Source organism: Procambarus clarkii, chromosome 64 (genome assembly GCF_040958095.1).
Source record: "Procambarus clarkii isolate CNS0578487 chromosome 64, FALCON_Pclarkii_2.0, whole genome shotgun sequence".
NCBI classification, from domain to species: Eukaryota; Metazoa; Arthropoda; class Malacostraca; order Decapoda; family Cambaridae; genus Procambarus; species Procambarus clarkii.
In genome coordinates, this window is record NC_091213.1 from 4,546,934 (window position 1) to 4,565,887 (window position 18,954).

The 18,954-nt window shown below is 40.1% G+C and overlaps 1 protein-coding gene across 9 annotated transcripts in view; it reads right to left on the reverse strand.

Moving 5' to 3' along the window:
- Positions 1 to 9,081: 9,081 nt before the first annotated feature.
- LOC123768947 (transformer-2 protein homolog alpha) overlaps positions 9,082 to 18,954 on the reverse strand; it is a 35,717-nt gene continuing 25,844 nt past the window's right edge. For all 9 annotated transcript variants that reach the window (XM_045759812.2, XM_045759811.2, XM_045759809.2 and 6 more), the window contains one exon: positions 9,082 to 13,836. In XM_045759812.2, coding sequence (XP_045615768.2) covers positions 13,814 to 13,836 — 23 coding nt within the window. In that variant the 3' untranslated portion in view covers positions 9,082 to 13,813. The remainder of the gene's footprint in view (positions 13,837 to 18,954) is intronic.

Here is an 18,954-nt window from a genome sequence, read left to right on the forward strand (position 1 = left end):
AGCTGTCATCACTGTAGAGTGACGGAGACATTCAGGCAGCTGTCATCACTGTAGAGTGACGGAGACATTCAGGCAGCTGTCATCACTGTAGAGTGACGGGGACATTCAGGCAGCTGTCATCACTGTAGAGTGACGGAGACATTCAGGCAGCTGTCATCACTGTAGAGTGACGGAGACATTCAGGCAGCTGTCATCACTGTAGAGTGACGGAGACATTCAGGCAGCTGTCATCACTGTAGAGTGACGGGGACATTCAGGCAGCTGTCATCACTGTAGAGTGACGGACACATTCAGGCAGCTGTCATCACTGTAGAGTGACGGGGACATTCAGGCAGCTGTCATCACTGTAGAGTGACGGGGACATTCAGGCAGCTGTCATCACTGTAGAGTGACGGGGACATTCAGGCAGCTGTCATCACTGTAGAGTGACGGGGACATTCAGGCAGCTGTCATCACTGTAGAGTGACGGAGACATTCAGGCAGCTGTCATCACTGTAGAGTGACGGGGACATTCAGGCAGCTGTCATCACTGTAGAGTGACGGGGACATTCAGGCAGCTGTCATCACTGTAGAGTGACGGGGACATTCAGGCAGCTGTCATCACTGTAGAGTGACGGAGACATTCAGGCAGCTGTCATCACTGTAGAGTGACGGACGCTTCTCTATCTTCACTTCTTACCTAAAGAAGTTCCACACCGGAACGAAACGTTGTAGAAAATTTACCCTCCAATAGCCATTAGAGTTTCTTTGACCATGAATTTTAGTAACTTGATTTCTATACTTATTCCCGAGAAAATAGAAGCAAGAAAGTAAGAAAATAGAAGCCTATAGGAAGCATATAGTATAGACAGAGGCTGGTGTCATCGTACCTCAAGGAGCCAGGGAGGCCGGCTGTGTCACCAGCTGGCTCCACCAGCGTACATTATTTGTCCAAGTTGTGGCATGTTGTCACAGCACTCAATAGTGGTTGAATATCATGTGCTCCTCACAGCCTTTCCACCCACCATTACCCCCCACCTCCTGCCCCCCATCACCCTCCCCACACCCCCACCCCATCCACCCACCTAGCCCCCCCCTCTCCACCCCACGCCTTCGCCACTCTAAAGTTGTAGCATTAAATAGTGTGATATATATCGTGAGGAGATATTCGCATATGGGACTGATAGAGCGAGAATTCGGCAGTGGGATGTAATAGTGGCCAGAATACGTCTGGGATTCTGACGTATTGAGCTTTCTCGAACCCCAAATGTCGAGTACACCATGTGTCAACTTTGTGAAAGTGTTCAATACACGATGTGAAATACAACTTTGTGAAAGGGAAAACATGTTCACTCCCTTGAACATTATATTGTAAAATGTCCCATATTGACTGACTTTCGCCCTCCTGGGCTGAGGTATGCTGAACTCTGTAACTACTATATGAATACTGGAACACTTAATGATATATTGGACTTGTACACAAGATTGACCATGTAATGTATCAATTATACATTAAATATGTGTAGCTAAGCATTTATGTATGTAGGTTAGATTAGCATTTTAAAGGCACTACAATAACCTTCTGTGGTTGATTGTTCAATAAATCTCTGAACTATATATTTACCACATCTCTCACCCTGTCCTTGGAGGACAGAAGAAAATGTACATATTCTGGTTAGCATTATAAATGTCTGGCCACGTCTGTGGTAGAAAATAATTTAAAAACAAAAATTTTACGTCCTACCACCCCACCCAACCCACTCCACCCAACCCACTCCGTCCGTCCACCAGCTGTTCAACCATTGGTATCCGATTCTTGTCTCGTATTTTATTTGCTAATTTGCATAGATAATGTCACAAGGTCTGCATGCCTTGCGTTTGCTCGCTAGCACCCTAGAAAATCTGGTTGATGGCACACAGAAGTGGTTGATGGTAGTAGGGTCTCACATCAACCATGTGTGTGGTTGATGGTAGTGGGGTCTCACATCAACCATGTGTATGTTGTTGTTGTTGTTTAAGATTTGCTACTTGGAACAAAAAGTTACAAGTAGCACGGGCTATGGTGAGCCCGTATTGATATATAGCTACCCCCCTCCCCACCCCTCAACGAATTTCACTACAGCATTCTGGCATGAAATTTTAATTATTTGTATTTTCTTTTGTGTGTGTAAAATACGAATAAATTAACTCGTGATGAACAATGTGTCAGACCACGATGGAACGATTAAGACAGGAATATAATTAAGTACTTACGGATTTAATTATACATCTTCAGAAGGATGATGTATTAAGGAGACTGAACACATTCTCAAGCACACGAATTCTCCTACGATCGTCGGGGTATGTGATTACTGTCGTATCACTGTGTCACTGACATAGTGTAAAGATACGACAATAATCAGACGCGCCGACGACCGTACGAGGCTTTGGTGACTTGAGGCTGTGTTCATTCGGGAGCTGACACCAGTAATCAACATCCAGATGAATTCGACTTCTAGCATACAACTGTTTGATGGTCCTCCATTGATCCCAGAGGGAAGATGTAAGACCTGGCGGACAGTTAGAAGCCGGAGTCAGGTAACAATCACCTCACCTTATCCTTCGCCGCTCCCTACGATTAAGGGAGCAGCGTAGAGTAGGGTATACCCACACTTATAAATGGGTATAAGTGTGTGTAAATAATAAGTATAACAGAAAGAGATTCTGCTGGGGCAGCAGTTTACACTAACAACGATGAATATTGGGTACTCACCATTGCAAACAGAATTATATGTCATGAAAGAGGCCCTAAATTATGCAATGGAGAATAATTTACACGATGTCATCATTCATACCGACTAAATCTTCGCTCCAGTCATCCCGTCAGCACAGAGATAATATACAACTCCTCACACAAACCCTACATATAGAAAAATAAGCACACAATCTATGGGGGCGGTGTGCAGGACAAACATATAAATTTTGACACTAGCTCTCCACATATGTCAGTTGCTTAATTTAGAACCTGTACTTGAGGTCGATCTCGAACCCATTGTTGATGTGATGACTTATATTGAATTTTGTAACTAGCTCATCAAGATTGTAACTTGCTTAGCTAAATGAATTGTGGGGTTCAGTCCCTGAGCCCATTATGTGCCTCTGTAACCCTTTCCACTACCGCCCACAAGATGGGTATGGGGTGCATAATAAATGAACTAAACTAAACTAATCTATGGCTGTCAATCACCCTAAATTGGATACCAAGTCGCATTGGCATAGATGATAATCAAAAGGCAGACTCACTAGCAAAAACTGCCACTGCTCTACCTGTTGTACAGGTTCAAATACCACCAAGTTTTTCACAGATTAAGGAGCAAATCAAGAATAAATACTCCCAACTATCAAAAGTCGCCACAGCGCCAAAGTAGCGGAAGGAAGATCCACTGCGATATGGTACGAACAAGCTACTGGGTACTACTCTTTCAAGCCTGACACAAAGATATCCAGAGACATTGCAGTAGCCATACACAGACTCAGACTTGGTTACAAGTGCTGCTGGGAGGTAATAAACCCAATAGTTAAAGAGTGTCATATCTGTGGAACAGAAGCAGAGGCGCCACTATTGCACTTCTTACTGGAATGTGAAGCTACTGAAGCCCAGCGCATCAAACTCAACATTAATCTAACGACAGCAGCTGCATTACATGCACATTCCTCAGCCACTACAATGATTAGAAAAGCCGGTGAGGAATGGTACTCACTAGTGAACATTCTGCACCTACATCCGCCACCAAGATAATGTTATTAAAACAAGACTAAAACAGAAGCGAACAAGAAATAGAGAAAAAGGAGAAAACCCCACCTCCATTTAAAACTTTGACCCAAATAACAGAGTAACAAGGTTATCGCGAATAACCGAACTCAATTATGGGCTCACCATAGTCCGTGCTACATGGACATTTCGTTCCGAGTAGCTAAATCTAAAACAACAACAACAACAGCATGGTAAATTAATCTTTGGGAAAGAATCCTTAGACGTCAGACCACAAATAAAAGTGTTAAAATGAACTTTGGATAGTTAATTTTACAACTTCCCCAAACAGTGAAGAAAAACATAAGAAATATTGAGAAGATTCGTGTTAGAATTATTAATCTTACCTTTTCGGTCAAATTCCCCTACGGCCGAAATATGATGTACGATAAATCCTAGCAACTCGCAAAATTGACGACATGTGAGTTGCCACAATAGACAAGAAACTGTGTACTAAAACGCTTGAGCCTAACCAAACCTAACTAACCTAACTGACGTAACCTAGTCTAACCTGTTTTTTTTGTTTTGATTGTTGCTGTCAAAGGCAGCTAGTTTATTGTGCACCCCATACTCGTCCTGTGAGCGAGTGGTAGCGCAAAAAGGATTACAGAGGGCACAAAAGGTCTTTATCAGACCTCAATGGAGATTATTACATTAACAATTTCACCTATCCTTCACACCTTATAATTACAATGTCAGCTAGTTACAGAGAATAGTATATTTCAAGAGCTATACATTTACAGTAAATCATTATACATTATAGTGGTAAGTCTTATCGGTAATACATAATTGTTTGAGCAATGGAGATATTACAGTCATAGGGGAGCTGCTGTTTATTATTATTAGTGTTGGATACAGTCCAAAGATTTCTGGTATTTTATCCTTAGTAATAAGATGGTTTGTCATTTCATACAACGTGAGTTTAGATTTAACCTAACATAACTAACCTTTGGAGGGTAGAAATAGCCTAAGCTACTCTATCCCTTTGAGATGTATTTCTTTCTTATCTCAATAAACATACTTGAATTTGAACTAACCTAACCTAGCCTAACAAACCTAACTGATCTTACCGATGCACACATAGAAAATGCGGTGTTCTGTCGTGCATGTCATGGAGGGAGGCGGCCGTGTGTGAGCAAGCAAGCGTCGGTTGTCTTACAACACAAACACACAGGCCAAAGAACGATAAAAGTAATTTTTTTTTTTTTTGCAGGGATATTCCTGCGTGCGCCCTAAGCCTCTGGCTGGCCCACTAAGTGTTGCTTGTTTCTGTTTTACTTGGGCGGAGCATGAGTATTTATGACTCGTATGGTCGCTTCAGTAAGATTTTGTCCCATGTGTTTAACAACTTCTGCTCTGTTGAATCTAAGTTGAAATCTTAATGGGTTTGTAACTGTGCACTGTGTTAGATAATGTTCCAGTGGTCTGTCGGGCATTTCTCCAGTGTTGACATTTCCTCTGAACTTGTGCAACTTGTAAGCCTATTTCCCATGCACATGGGTATCCAAGCCTGATGCGATGTAAGTGTACTTCTGTTGCTCTACTGCTCCCTTTCATCAAACTAAGTGGTTCGTAGTTGGTTGAATTCTTGTACCAACCCGCAGATCCTGATGTTGCAACTGCTGTGTTGTGGTCAATGTACATCCCCTTCATTGCTCTGTTTCTAATTACTTTCTTAATCTGTGACAGTCAATTGACACTGCTGATACAAAAATAAACTAACAAAAACAGAACTTTTGATATTTTGAATAATTTAGATTTAATTTCGGCAATGGAGGAAATCTTGCACGCCTGTGCCACTGTGGCGAGTGTGTATATATTGTGCATGGATCACGTGCGTGTGCATGTTATAGTGAATGTATGTCGTTGTCTACTGCCTCAGTACATAGCCTACTGCCTTAGTACACAGCCTAGCTACTGCCTCAGTACACAGCCTAGCTACTGCCTCAGTACACAGCCTAGCTACTGCCTCAGTACACAGCCTACTGCTTCGGTACACAGCCTACTGCCTCGGTACACAGCCTACTGCTTCAGTACACAGCCTAGCTACTGCCCCAGTACACAGCCTAGCTACTGCCTCAGTACACAGCCTACTGCTTCGGTACACAGCCTACTGCCTCGGTACACAGCCTACTGCTTCAGTACACAGCCTACTGCCTCGGTACACAGCCTACTGCTTCAGTACACAGCCTACTGCCTCGGTACACAGCCTACTGCTTCAGTACACAGCCTACTGCCTCAGTACACAGCCTACTGCTTCGGTACACAGCCTACTGCCTCGGTACACAGCCTACTGCTTCAGTACACAGCCTACTACCTCGGTACACAGCCTACTGCTTCAGTACACAGCCTAGCTACTGCCTCAGTACACAGCCTACTGCTTCGGTACACAGCCTACTGCCTCGGTACACAGCCTACTGCTTCAGTACACAGCCTAGCTACTGCCCCAGTATTCATACAATGAGTCACAATAACCTGGCTGAAGATATGATGACCAGATCACACATCAGAAGATGAGGAGACGACGACGTTTCGATCCGTCCTGGAGCATTGCCAAGTCGATTGTGATGAGAGCGAGATTGATGATTGATAAAAATTAAGCCACCCAAGAGGTGGCACGGGCATGAATAGCCCGTAATGGGAGCGAGATGTTGTTATAGATTCGTTAGGAAATTCGCAAGGAAAAAGCAGGAAATTCCTAGAGGAAGGTAAGAGCAAGACGAAAGGTTACTGATGGGATGGGTGTAATAAAGGGGTGTAAGCAGGGGGTAATAATGGGTATAAGAATGGGAACGTAAAGAAACGCGAGAAAGAAAAAGGATGGGGTAAGCTTATGTTAGGTCAGGTTTGTTAGAAAAGTTAGAGCATTTGAGTATATACTGTGAAAGGAAAGAGTTAACAGCAACAAAGCCAGGACTGAGGTTCATGTTGGGTATGTTGTGTATCAGAACCGATTCGACAAGATGGCATCTGTGTAGAGGCAGGAAAGTATTTTAGAAGACCAATCTATAGGACGATTAGAATCCCTAACATGACAGAAGAGAACATTGTTTGTGTCTGCAGACTTGACGCTTCTTTTGTGTTCCTTAAGTCTGTCATTTAGTGTACGGCCAGTTTCACCAAAGTATTGGAGAGGACAAGGCGAACAGGAAAGAGAGTAGACACCAGCAGCATTAGAAGCAGGAGGAGAAATGTGACCCAGATTACTACGAAGTGTGTTAGTTGGTCGAAAGGCGAGCTTTATGTCAAGAGGACGAAGGGTATTAGTGAATTTTTAAGTTCAGATATGAAGGGAAGGCAGAGCACAGTGGTACTAAAACAAATCCACAAGGGCCGTGACGAGGATTCAAACCTGCGTCCGGGAGCATCCCAGACACTGCCTTAATCGACTGAGCTACGGACGCAGGTTCGAATTCTCGTCACAGCCCTTGTGGATTTGTTCATTTGATGCATCACGTTAGTGTGATCTCTGTGTGTAACAGTGGTACTAGCGTTGGAAACAGGTTTGAGATGAAAGAAATTTCATTTAGCTTAAGAATAGGAACAGTTGATAAAATGTAAAGGGTAACCAAGTAAGTTATTATCAAAGGCACCAAGCCGGGATGGCTATGTAGCAAAAGGGTAACCAAGGAGAAAAAACGATTTGTAAATAAAAGAAATTCCAGAATCAAGAAACTGAGGGTCGCTGATGCGTAGAGCGCGGAGGATCAAAGATGAGAACACTTTTTTCGTAACAGGAGGAGATGGAAGGAAAAGAAGTGAACGAATCCCACTATGCATGAGATTGTGGTAGTACATAGCCTACTGCTTCAGTACACAGCCTTCTACCTCAGGTACACAGCCTACTGCCTCAGTAGGCTGTCCATTGCCTCAGTACACAGCCTACTGCGTCAGTAAACTGCCAATTTCAATACACCGACTACCGTTTCACAACAATGACTATTGACTCATTATACTGCCTATCTAACGAGTACGTCTAAATCGTTAACCTAATATGATGAATTGTTAAAGACATGCTACAGAGCGATAAAAAATACCTCCCTTAACTCACCTCTGCTCATCACCTTGTGTTCACTACCACCACCAGCGCCGCTCTGCACCCAAAACATTCTTCTTTCAGGACGAAAACATCGTTTGTGACGTAACACAATCATGTCATTTCCGTCTGGGAACGATCAGCCAATTAGGGCTGCTTCCTGCTGGTCTCTGCTGCAGTCCACTTGATTAATGGTGTTATCAGCGGGGAAAGTGGGTCTTAAACTGAGGTGTAATTATCAAGGTGCGAGAAACCGTGGAGAGTAGGATCCCTATGTGAGGTTATTGGTTTGGTTGGCTTAATTAAGGCCTGTTGACGTCTGGAGGGTTTTAAGCCCACTACAATAGCTTATTGACTAACCAGCTAGTTTGGTGTTGGTAATAGTGATGGTATACCTCAGTTCTGGTGCCATTCTGCTGGTATGCCTCAGTTCTGGTGCCATTCTGCTGGTATACCTCAGTTCTGGTGCCATTCTGCTGGTATACCTCAGTTCTGGTGCCATTCTACTGGTATACCTTACTTCAGGGACCAGTCTGGTGGTATAGCTCAGTTTGGGGCTAGACTGGTATACCAGTTTTGGGACTAGTCTGGACCTCACTTGATACTGCAATTGGTTGTTCATACTAGCTAACCATCTTATATTAAAAATGACTGGATCTCATTATTGACAGGGTAGAGATCAGAGTAGTTTTCTTCTGGGAGATGGGACAGGCACTAATTTAGTACCCGCATCTCTCAGAGAGAGAAGGGAACATACTGTAATTGTCATCTTTTAGAACTGATGTGAAGAGACATTCGACTCTTACAAATTATTGGTAGCTAAAACTAGTAAAATGTTGCTTTATCTAATATAATAGGGTCCAGTACACAGAATACCATGCACCTTCCATAAAGGGAAATAAAGGCTTCCACCAATAGTGACTAACGGGTAGTCGTCAAAGCCATCACACTTGTCGAGATGTTGGATCACCACAAGTACCAAAAGATCAGTCCCGATGTGTTGAGCCAGAGGCCGACGACTATTCCCATTCTTGCCTTAAGGCCAAAGCTTCATAGCCAACCTATTTGCCACATCAAGGCTCAGGCCACCAACGAACAAACGATCACACAGCTTTTCATTGAAGTCAAATACCAAAAGTTCACAAATCTAGACACAAAAAACCCTGTGGACACCACTTTCTCTGGGTGGGGGAAACTAGGCCATTCTTAAATAATATATTATCCAGTGCATGTGGCCATGCTTATAATGTACATGTAGGAGATAAAATACAAGCCGTGTACTTGAAAGTCTTTATGTGCAATTACTCATTAAGTTTACAACTACATCTCACTCCCACTTACAAATAGAATTTACATGTAAACAGTTGACAAGAAAACACATGCTCCAATACACAAATAAAGATTTTTTCTTGCATTAAAATTGGCTTTGCACTCACAGTACTAAATTAAATACTATACAGAACATCCCGCAACAGTCCAGTTACAAATCGCACTCTTGAGAAGAATGAAGAAGTTCCTACTAACATATCAGATGTTCACACTAATCTCCGGGATTTTAGTCACCACAACACAAGCCAATGTAAGTCACCAACAGATATATGTATGGCCTATATTAATACTCAATACGTCTTCAGCTTCACTACTTCAATGAATGTCTTGCTGAAAATAAAGTCCAGCATTTATGCGCACACAAAAAACATTACATCGAAATTTAACATTATATTCTCGACTGCAAGTCATGTTTCATTTGGCTAATCTATTGTTCATACTTCCATGTGTAACAGACAAAAGCAGCTTTATCAAAATCATATTAAAATTAATATGGGAAGTCCATGATTCAACAATTACTACTGTATAATAGCACTGAGTTGACCATGTCCTTAGCTCTCTCAATATTGAAGCTAACAGTTCCCTTAAATAGGTACATATCAACACAAACAAAGTGAAATGGCAAACTAGTTTTAATTCTTGTGAGAGAAAAAATCACTTGAAACTAAAGCTCAATATGGTTAAAGAATAACAAAAAGATTCAATGTATCCTTTGAAAAAATATAAATTTACCAAAATACAATAACTCTGATTTCAAATGATTTTACAAATTTCATGCGTTTTGTAACAACTAAAAAACTGAATATCCAATAATACCATTTTCTTTATGGACAGCATGTCCAAGGCTCTGTACATTATGATGCAAGGTACTAGTGACACATTAAAAAGGACAAAACATAACTAATGATGAGCAATAGTCAGCTAACCTGCTCAGAGCAGCTTATCTAAATTCAACACACTGCAAAATTTTGGTTAACACCTAAAACGTACAAGAATAATTTCCTGACCATTATACAAGTACAGTATATATAAAACAAAAAATAATGTTCCTCTAATTCTCAATAAAGGCAAGAATGTCAAATCTGCCTAAAAATAAGCATTAAAAGTAAAAGAAACCTCATTAACTAATGCTTACACTGCATCAGATCACTTTTCAAGCACAGGTAAAATATTTTGTTTTCATAACTTGCTTTCACAAAAAAGATAAATGATGCAGTGAAATGAAACTAAAATCTTAGACACAAATCTTAACCTGTACAGCATTAAACACTAAAATCTTGGCTCCCACTATTGTATTTCTTTTCATTTTAAGCAGAAATTCCAATAGTAATTTTTTACCATAAGAAAAACTGATATTTCATCATGAAATTAAACAATGTTCATGCTTATACAACATTAAACAATATTCTTCAAGATGCTTTATACAAAACAGTTAAACACACTGTAATAAAACACGTGATAATAAACACAACTACTTGATTCAAATGCCCACTTATTGTTGAAGTTACATCTTGTCTGAGGTTATCTTAAAACTAAAAAATCTAAAGTTACTCCAGTCTATTTAGGACAACTAATTTAAATCACTTGTGTTATATTAGATCTTGTATGTAATGAAATAATGTGGACAACATGCAAAGTCTGAGGAACCTGGTGGTTAGCCTAAGGTGACAGCCGTCGAGGCAGCCACATTAATCCTTGTCTCTTCACACATTACTCCTTGTATCTTCCTGCATTAACCCTTGTATCTTCCTGTATTAACCCTTGTATCTTCAAGCATTAATCCTTGTATCTTCCGGAAATATAAAATATGCATTTGAAGGACGAAATTAAAAAGGAAGACGTAACAACTATGGTAAAGAAGTTATTAATGTAAATTCAATTTAAAAGAATTAAATTTCTACTGTACCAAAAAAAAAAAAAAAAGTAAAGTTTTTAAATAAACATACAAAGATTGTGAGAGCAAAGTACAGTATGTGAATGACTTAACAGAGAAGGGAGGCATTTGAAAAATACAGACGTGGAAATATGTCGATTCTGAAAATGTGTTGGGTTTGCTGTATCAAATAAATTGTTATCCTCACACACTACACTGCAGTCTTGAAATCAGGAATGCCCTTTCCCATTGCTAAAGGAGGATAAAGTTCTAATTCATGACCCCTAAGTTACATAGTTTCTTGATATAAATCCCATACATCAATGAATAATAAATTCAGGGACAAAAAGTAATGACATATTTAACCTTATTCCAAGCAATTTTATATTTATAGAGCATACGATGTAGAGTGCAGTATAAAACCACTTTAATGTTGGCTGTGTAAAACCATTACATTTATAATTACAGAAGCTTGCTGCATCATGAGAAACTAAAAAAATCATGACTGCCTAATTCAAAGATAAAGTGGTTTCACCTGAATAATCATTTTTAATAATTAAAATCTGTTTCTATCACCACTGGTTGGAACAAGTTCGGCAAAGTGTTGGGAGGCCAAAACCATTAGAAGTTTCAAAGCACTAAATGACAGTCTTTGGAAGACAGGACACCACGAGTGTAGCTCTCATCCTGTAACTAGGTCTCATCCTAATTATTAAGTAATTACTGCATAAAAATGTAATATCCTGGATATCAAAGTCATTTCTTAAACTTACAGCTGACACGCATTCACACGCACAGGGTAACACCTCCCTCTCTCAAATACCTCTCGATATTTCTGTCTCCTCCTCAGAGTATGTAAATGTATCGGAGATCTTGTGACCCTGCAATATCAAGGGTCACTAGCCAAGGAAATAGTGCACACACTGTAAAGCAGGTGAAGGCAGGATAGGAACTGATGAGAAAAAATTCATCCACATTATGAACTCATACTCTTCTCCCCTGTGCCTTGCCTTTGAAGAATACACTAATATTAAGGGCGGGAGTTTTGGTGACATTATAAAGGCCGATTTTTCTGGACACGGAACATAGCATGAAGAACCGCAGCGAGTTCTTCTCTAAGGAGCTGCGAGAAGCAGTGTCGGGAATGGGCATCAAGGACCAGGCGGTCATTCACCTGGTGGTGTCTCGCTCCGAGATAGACCTGGGCAACTTCAAGCAGTCAGACATGTCTCTCGAACAAGACCTTCAGGGTGATGTTTCTGGCGACTACAAGGCAGCTATCGTGGCCATCATTAAGGAGTAGGAGTGGTGGAAGAACACTTCCATATATTTCCGAAGACAAAGATGTGGATAATAACTTGTAGTGAGTGATCTAATCTCATGTCCGCAAATATCCTGACACTTCAAGATGGAACATTTATGCTTACTACTATGAATTATGTTACGTTTGGCTTTTATGTTGTAGGGTCACAAGGCATCGTCACTGGTACATTCACATACTCCGAGGACAAGACGACAAATACTGCACCCTCGTGGGTGCAGTAGCATTCCAGATTGCAATTCTTTTCCATGTCTTGGTCCAGATGACTAAAAGCACATCTGGGAACATTCAGTGCATAGTTCAAACCCTCATCAAGGCTTGTGGATTTGTTCAATAACATCAATATTAACTAAACAGTGCTAATTACATAATTGTCTGATTTTTTTTTTAGTAATACATGAATAACTACACACGAAATGACTATACTGTATTGTATATTTTATGCTGTAAATTACAGTGAAAGGCTTATGCCCTGTGCTATCATAATGCCCAGTTCTAACAAACTCTTTACTCAGGTTAAATATATTCTCACAGAGAAATAGTATAAGCCAAATTATACAATGCTCATAAAAAACATATTATAAAAGAATTATCTTTGGCTCAAACCAAAGTAGTGAAGTAAAGGTAAATTTGCCATTCCTTACCCTAAAGCCACATCACAGATCTCAACAGGCAGACAAAATTACTCAAAATGCTCAGAAGCCCTGTATATCAACCATGAGTCTTAACAGAATAGTTTGGGATACAGAAATGTGGTGTTTCTTTTTACAAATTACAATGCCCACCAGAGACAACCACACTGTTTATAGATGATCACACAAACCCAGTTCATTAAATTACATTCACTCTTGCATGTATTTTAAATAGGTAATGCTATTAACAATACCAACTGCATATATTATATGAAGACAGAATACAATGAGAGAATCATCACCCTTTGCTGGTACTTTTACAGATGAAGAACCATTGTAATATCTCAACCGCGCACCCCGCTACTACCACTGAAATAACCGTGCAATCTCCGCTCCTATGGTAATAACGGATGCTATACCGATCATGTAAGATGTTAACACTCGGGCCATCAGTACAACATTGTAATACAAGTCACCAACTGACCGGTACTCTTTATGCTAGTGTATGACTTTTGGGAACCAGATTCAGTTCTCTTTGTTGACGTGCTACCTTCTACTGTACTCTGCCTACTAGCACATCCCTTCACTTCTAAACTGGAAATACATGCTATATACAGTGCTTACCATGTTATTAAAAACAAAAAAATAATAGGTACACCAATATCAGTTAATGGACAATATTCATAAAACATGTAAAAAAATTTTTATGGAAGCATGTCAAATAAAAGCCACAATATCTTGCTTATTGAACTAGCTCCTGTATGATTCATCACTTCTTTGCTGAGAGAGCATCCTTCACATGTTGAAATTACACCTGGTCAGCGGTGTCCCAATTCACGGCATCGTTTGGCATCTAATCCGATGCCTTCAGCCGACCTGGGTTGGTACAAACATACAAATTAGAGTGAATTAAAATCTTTAAAGATGCATTGTTATGCTAACAATGCATTAAGGACAACACATTGCTTTACTATCAATTCTCCTACTGTAAAGTGGAACTAATTTAATATTCATAAGGTATACTATGAGTATACCTTTTGAATAATCCAAACTATTAGATGCTTAAAACCAGGGAATTTTGTTCATTATGCTGAACATTATATTCCAAGGTTAAATATACAATTAGTGCTGCTATATTTCAAATCAGCAATAATTCAGAGACCCAGGAAGGTTCAGACACTAAAGTGTCCAATACCATGAGCATTGTTACATGTAACTTGTTTCCTGCTGCAGATGACACACATATATTGTGGCTTTTACACATGCAAACACAAGAATACAACACTAGATCACATGATGAGCACCTGATACAGCACCTTGGTAACTGGTACGCTTGAGGCTTGCCAGAGAGGGTGACCAGTATTAGCAATGAATCATTTACGAAAGGAGACCAGGGACAACTATATGAGGGGAAAATAAGATAGGGAGGAGGAAGGGTTGGAGGTGGAGTGGAGAAGAAGGGGACATACACACGCATGTATATAAATTATACTGTTATATATAATGGTCCAGGATGGACTGAAATGTCGTCACCTCTCCATCTTCCAAGTTGTGGTTTGGTCATCAGTTATATATATACACATTACATGCCTCACTAAATCATATACACACAGCACTGCTCCTGTGCCAGGTAAGCTGCGGGCTCACCATAGCCTGTGCTACTTGGAACTTGTTCCGAGTAGCTGAATCTATAACAAGAACAACCTCACTAAATGGACAATGTGTTGCTACACATTGCCAATTTAATCATGCACTCACTCAAGCTCCATCATACCATCATATATTCATTCAAGTAGCCCAAACCATTTCAGTACAGTCAAGTGGCTCTTTTATGCCACAATTCTACTGCTCTTTCATACTCGCCCCACCATCTCGTAATCCTCCACGAGAGTCGGCACCACCATGGCCCCCATGCTCATAGCATAATGTCTTGTGACCATACATAGCTACCACCACCACCATGTACACCTCAGCTACATACATTTCTTTATCTACTTTCCAAACTGAATTTTCCACTTTCCTTGCCTTAGTGACTTCAGTTGCACAAATTCCTCTTTCTGAAATCAAGCATTGCAGGTATTTAAATAGGTTGACCATTCATTATGCACATTTTTTTTCTTTTCTCCATCATAACCACTTGAAATCCCTCATACAATTTTACTGCCTCTTGCACCGGAAAAATTTTCACAGTTAAAAGAACTATTATCTCTATACATCAAATTTTAGACTCCAATTATTCACAATAGGGATATACACATTGTTTACACCAATCTTTTAACACTTACCTTGTCTTCTCTCATGGCCCCCAAATACAGTATATTAATTATAAGTATTATTTCCATTTGATGTCAAATTAGTGGTAAGTAGAACGTATTTTATACTCTTCAATGATTCTCCAATATAGCTTATTGATCTAATATATCTTATAATGTTTACTGTAGACAAAAATCCTGCCCACCCATCATCTGCGCCAGCATGCTGCTCACCGACAGGCTTCAGGTGTAGTATCAACACTTCCATAAATATCCCTCGCTCCTTATTTTGTTAAAACATTGTTATACTGTGGAAATTTGTAATAACTTTGCATATTTTTTATTTGCATCTATGGGGACCTGATGCAAAGGGATTTTAAACAGCACAATGATTAACAGAGCACATATGAATGCCTCTTATGCGTACCTAATCTGATACCATAAGGAAATAGGGTTTAATTATTTTGGTATTTGGGTACAGTCTACCCCCCCAGCATCCCTCAATGTATTACAAAAAATCCTGTTAATATGTTGACATAACATATAGGTCATGTGTCAAAGCCATGACCTGGAAAAGGAACACCTTTATTTTGTTTAATAGTTAACAGCAGAGTACAGTGCTACCTTCATTTACGATCGTAATCCGTTCCCAGACGTGTCGTCAACCAAAATGAATTTTCCCACAAGAAATAATGTAAATTGAATTAATCCATTCCACACACCCCAAAAATATAGTATTAACTTAAAAATACATTTTATACCGAATAAATCTCATTTTGTATTACAGTACCTACAATTCAGTACTGTATGTATACCTTACCTTGAATGAGGACTCTTGTTGGCGTACGGAAGACTGAGGAGGAGGGGAGGAGAGGTGGAGTGGGAGAGTGAAGGGGGAGTCCCTCTTCCATTATAATATCACGCAATGGTGACTTTTCTGGGGTACCCTGTTTTGCCTGCATACCACTAGGACCTGCTTGCGGCTCACCGCTTGTTTTTCCTCACTAAAAACCTGTCTAGCAACACTGTTTTTTTCCTATGTTGTAACACTTATCTGAGGCGAGACATCACATTGTCATTAAAATGGTTAACAACAGCCTGCTACAGCTTGATTTGGGTAAGCCTTTACAACAAAAGTTTGCATTTCTTCCCATATTGTACACCACTTCATAATTTCTTTTATATTAAAATAGCAAAAAGCACACAAATAATGAAATTCTTTACAAAGAATTCAAGCGCGGGCCACGGTCATCACTTCACGGGATAGACTAGTAAATAAAACAAGAGTGCCTCTCCCCCAGCATCACTTGCTCGCTCGACCCATACGCGTATGAACAGACGTCGTCTTCCAAGTAAACCGTCATGCACCAATTCAAATTATAAAATGAATTTGGTGTTGTCAACCAAAAAATTCGTACTGTAGGGTCGTCGTCAACCGAGGTTACACTATATATGTGAAGATTGAAAGCATTATCCCCAAGTGTTATTGTATGCCCTGAGTAAAAGAGTAACTGACTGATACTTAGAACAGCAAGGCTAAGATCTCAAATATCAGCATTTGTACTAATGCTGATATTAACTAAACCTAATTAATTAGGTAAATATCTAACTAAACTCTTCAGGAATGCACAAGTTGATGCATCGTTCGAGTGGTTGAATCTAAAGTGAGGAAACTAGTGTCAGAGGTGAGTTGCAATCCTAAATTTGCTTTCATTACAACTTTCATTAACCCTCTAACATTTCTGACACCTACAGTACTCATCTGCTCAAAACACCAGAACATTGATGCTGGCTAACGTAAATTTTCATCATGTCGGCTAATTTTAACTTTTTGTTATTTTATTTTGCATTTAATGCATTTGAAAATACCATCATAAAGTATAACTTTTTAGCTTAAAAACAATACCAAATTGAATACTTTACCTTACATAGTAACTTCACAGTATGCGTTGGAAGTAAATTATCACTAAGCGATTTGTGCTTGGCACAAGACGGCGGTAGTGCCCAAAATTGGTAAGGGGCTAAAAATGTGAAAGGCTTAATATTGCTTACAATTCAATGATTATTATGCTTTTGGGTCGGAAAATAGCAACCTGATTGAATAAACACAAGTTAATCAAGCATCTAAGTGAATTATTTTAGAACCAAAATACCTTTCTACCCTTATGACCACACTCCATTATTTAAACTACTGATAAATATTTAATAAGGGTGAGAGAACATCAAAGTCCTAAGGTATTTTTGATGAAACAGAATGGATTGGTTCCAAGCCCTGTAAATGCAGCCGATATTCCTGTTTCCAGACAACATGGTTTCATTTGTGCAAATGATAGTACAAAATGAACCACGAATCCACTGTTCAAACCAATCCTATTTATTAAGCAATTGCTGTATATCCAGCAGAAATGTATGAGTATGACTCAATACCGACCAGGAGCATTTACCAGTTGTGCAACACAATGCCCAATAGGTACACTTAGCATTGCTGGTGTGAAGTGGTATAGTAGCAGACAATAAGTTAGGACTAGACAATTACTGTGTGCCAATATGGTCAACACTGCCTCAAAGGCTCTCCTTGCCCAGCAGTTGTTAATCACTGTAAGACAAATTTGGCTGGGAACCCAGCAAAACTCAACTGTCTTAAATCTACTGGAGATAAGAAACAGCCAATGTTGAATCTTGATTACCACCGGATGGACTGGATTAAATGACTCTAGAGTCATGAGGGCACTGCAAGAGTCAACTACAACCACAAAGGAGGATTGACAGCAAGAAAGCAGGAGACGAAGAGCAGAGAGAATAGCATGAAGTTCTGCCATGAGGATGCTAGTCTCCGGAGGTAGGCGACACAGATAGGTGTGGTCTGGAAAAACAACAGAGTAGCCTAACCCGTCTGCAGACTTTGACCCATCAGTGAAGATGGAAATGGAGTTTCCATCATTTCCACACATTTCCACACATGTGTGGCCATCTGTGGCCACAAATGTGGCCACACATTGAGAGTGTGAAGAAAAGTGTTCAAGGAAAAGGCAATTCAGAACTGTAGGAGGGGTAAAAGGTTTAGTGATGTGGGTCAGGGATTTACAATATTGAGGAAGGGGGGGACCCTTCACGGGGACAAGGACGGAACAACACGAGGAGAAATATTAGTAATACTAACCGAAAGAGAATGTTGCAGGCGAGACAACCGGACAAAAAGAGGGAGGTGGTGAAGGGGAACAGAAACTACAGGAGGGGAAAAAGTCAAAGCACGACTCGGGCGAGAGCGAGGGTGTTGTAAGGACCGCGCAAGGTAGCGAAGACAGTAGCGATCTCGGCGGTCCTGGAGAGACAGAAAGCCAGTGTCAACATACAAGATGAGGGTAGGAGTCGAATGAAAGGTACCAGAGCTGAGGCGCAACCCAGTAAGGTGCAAAGGATCAAGACGGCGAAGAGTAGGAGGAGAAGCAAAAGAGTAAGCAGGGCAACCATAATTGAGAGGATCATAATCATAATCAAAGAGAGGAGCGTGCACATATCCACTCCCCAAGAAGTATGGGACAAGACCTTAAGTAGATTAAGGGAGCGTCAGATTGTCAGAATCAAAGTTGTTCAATGTCAACCAATATTATTTGACTAGTTGTATATGAAAAGTGCTTTAATTGTCCCAAGTTTCAGTACTGCAGCATAAATAGAAAGGGAGATTTTTTTTTGTTTTTGTTTTTTTTCAACGTTTTTTACACATTTTCAAGTCCACACTTCA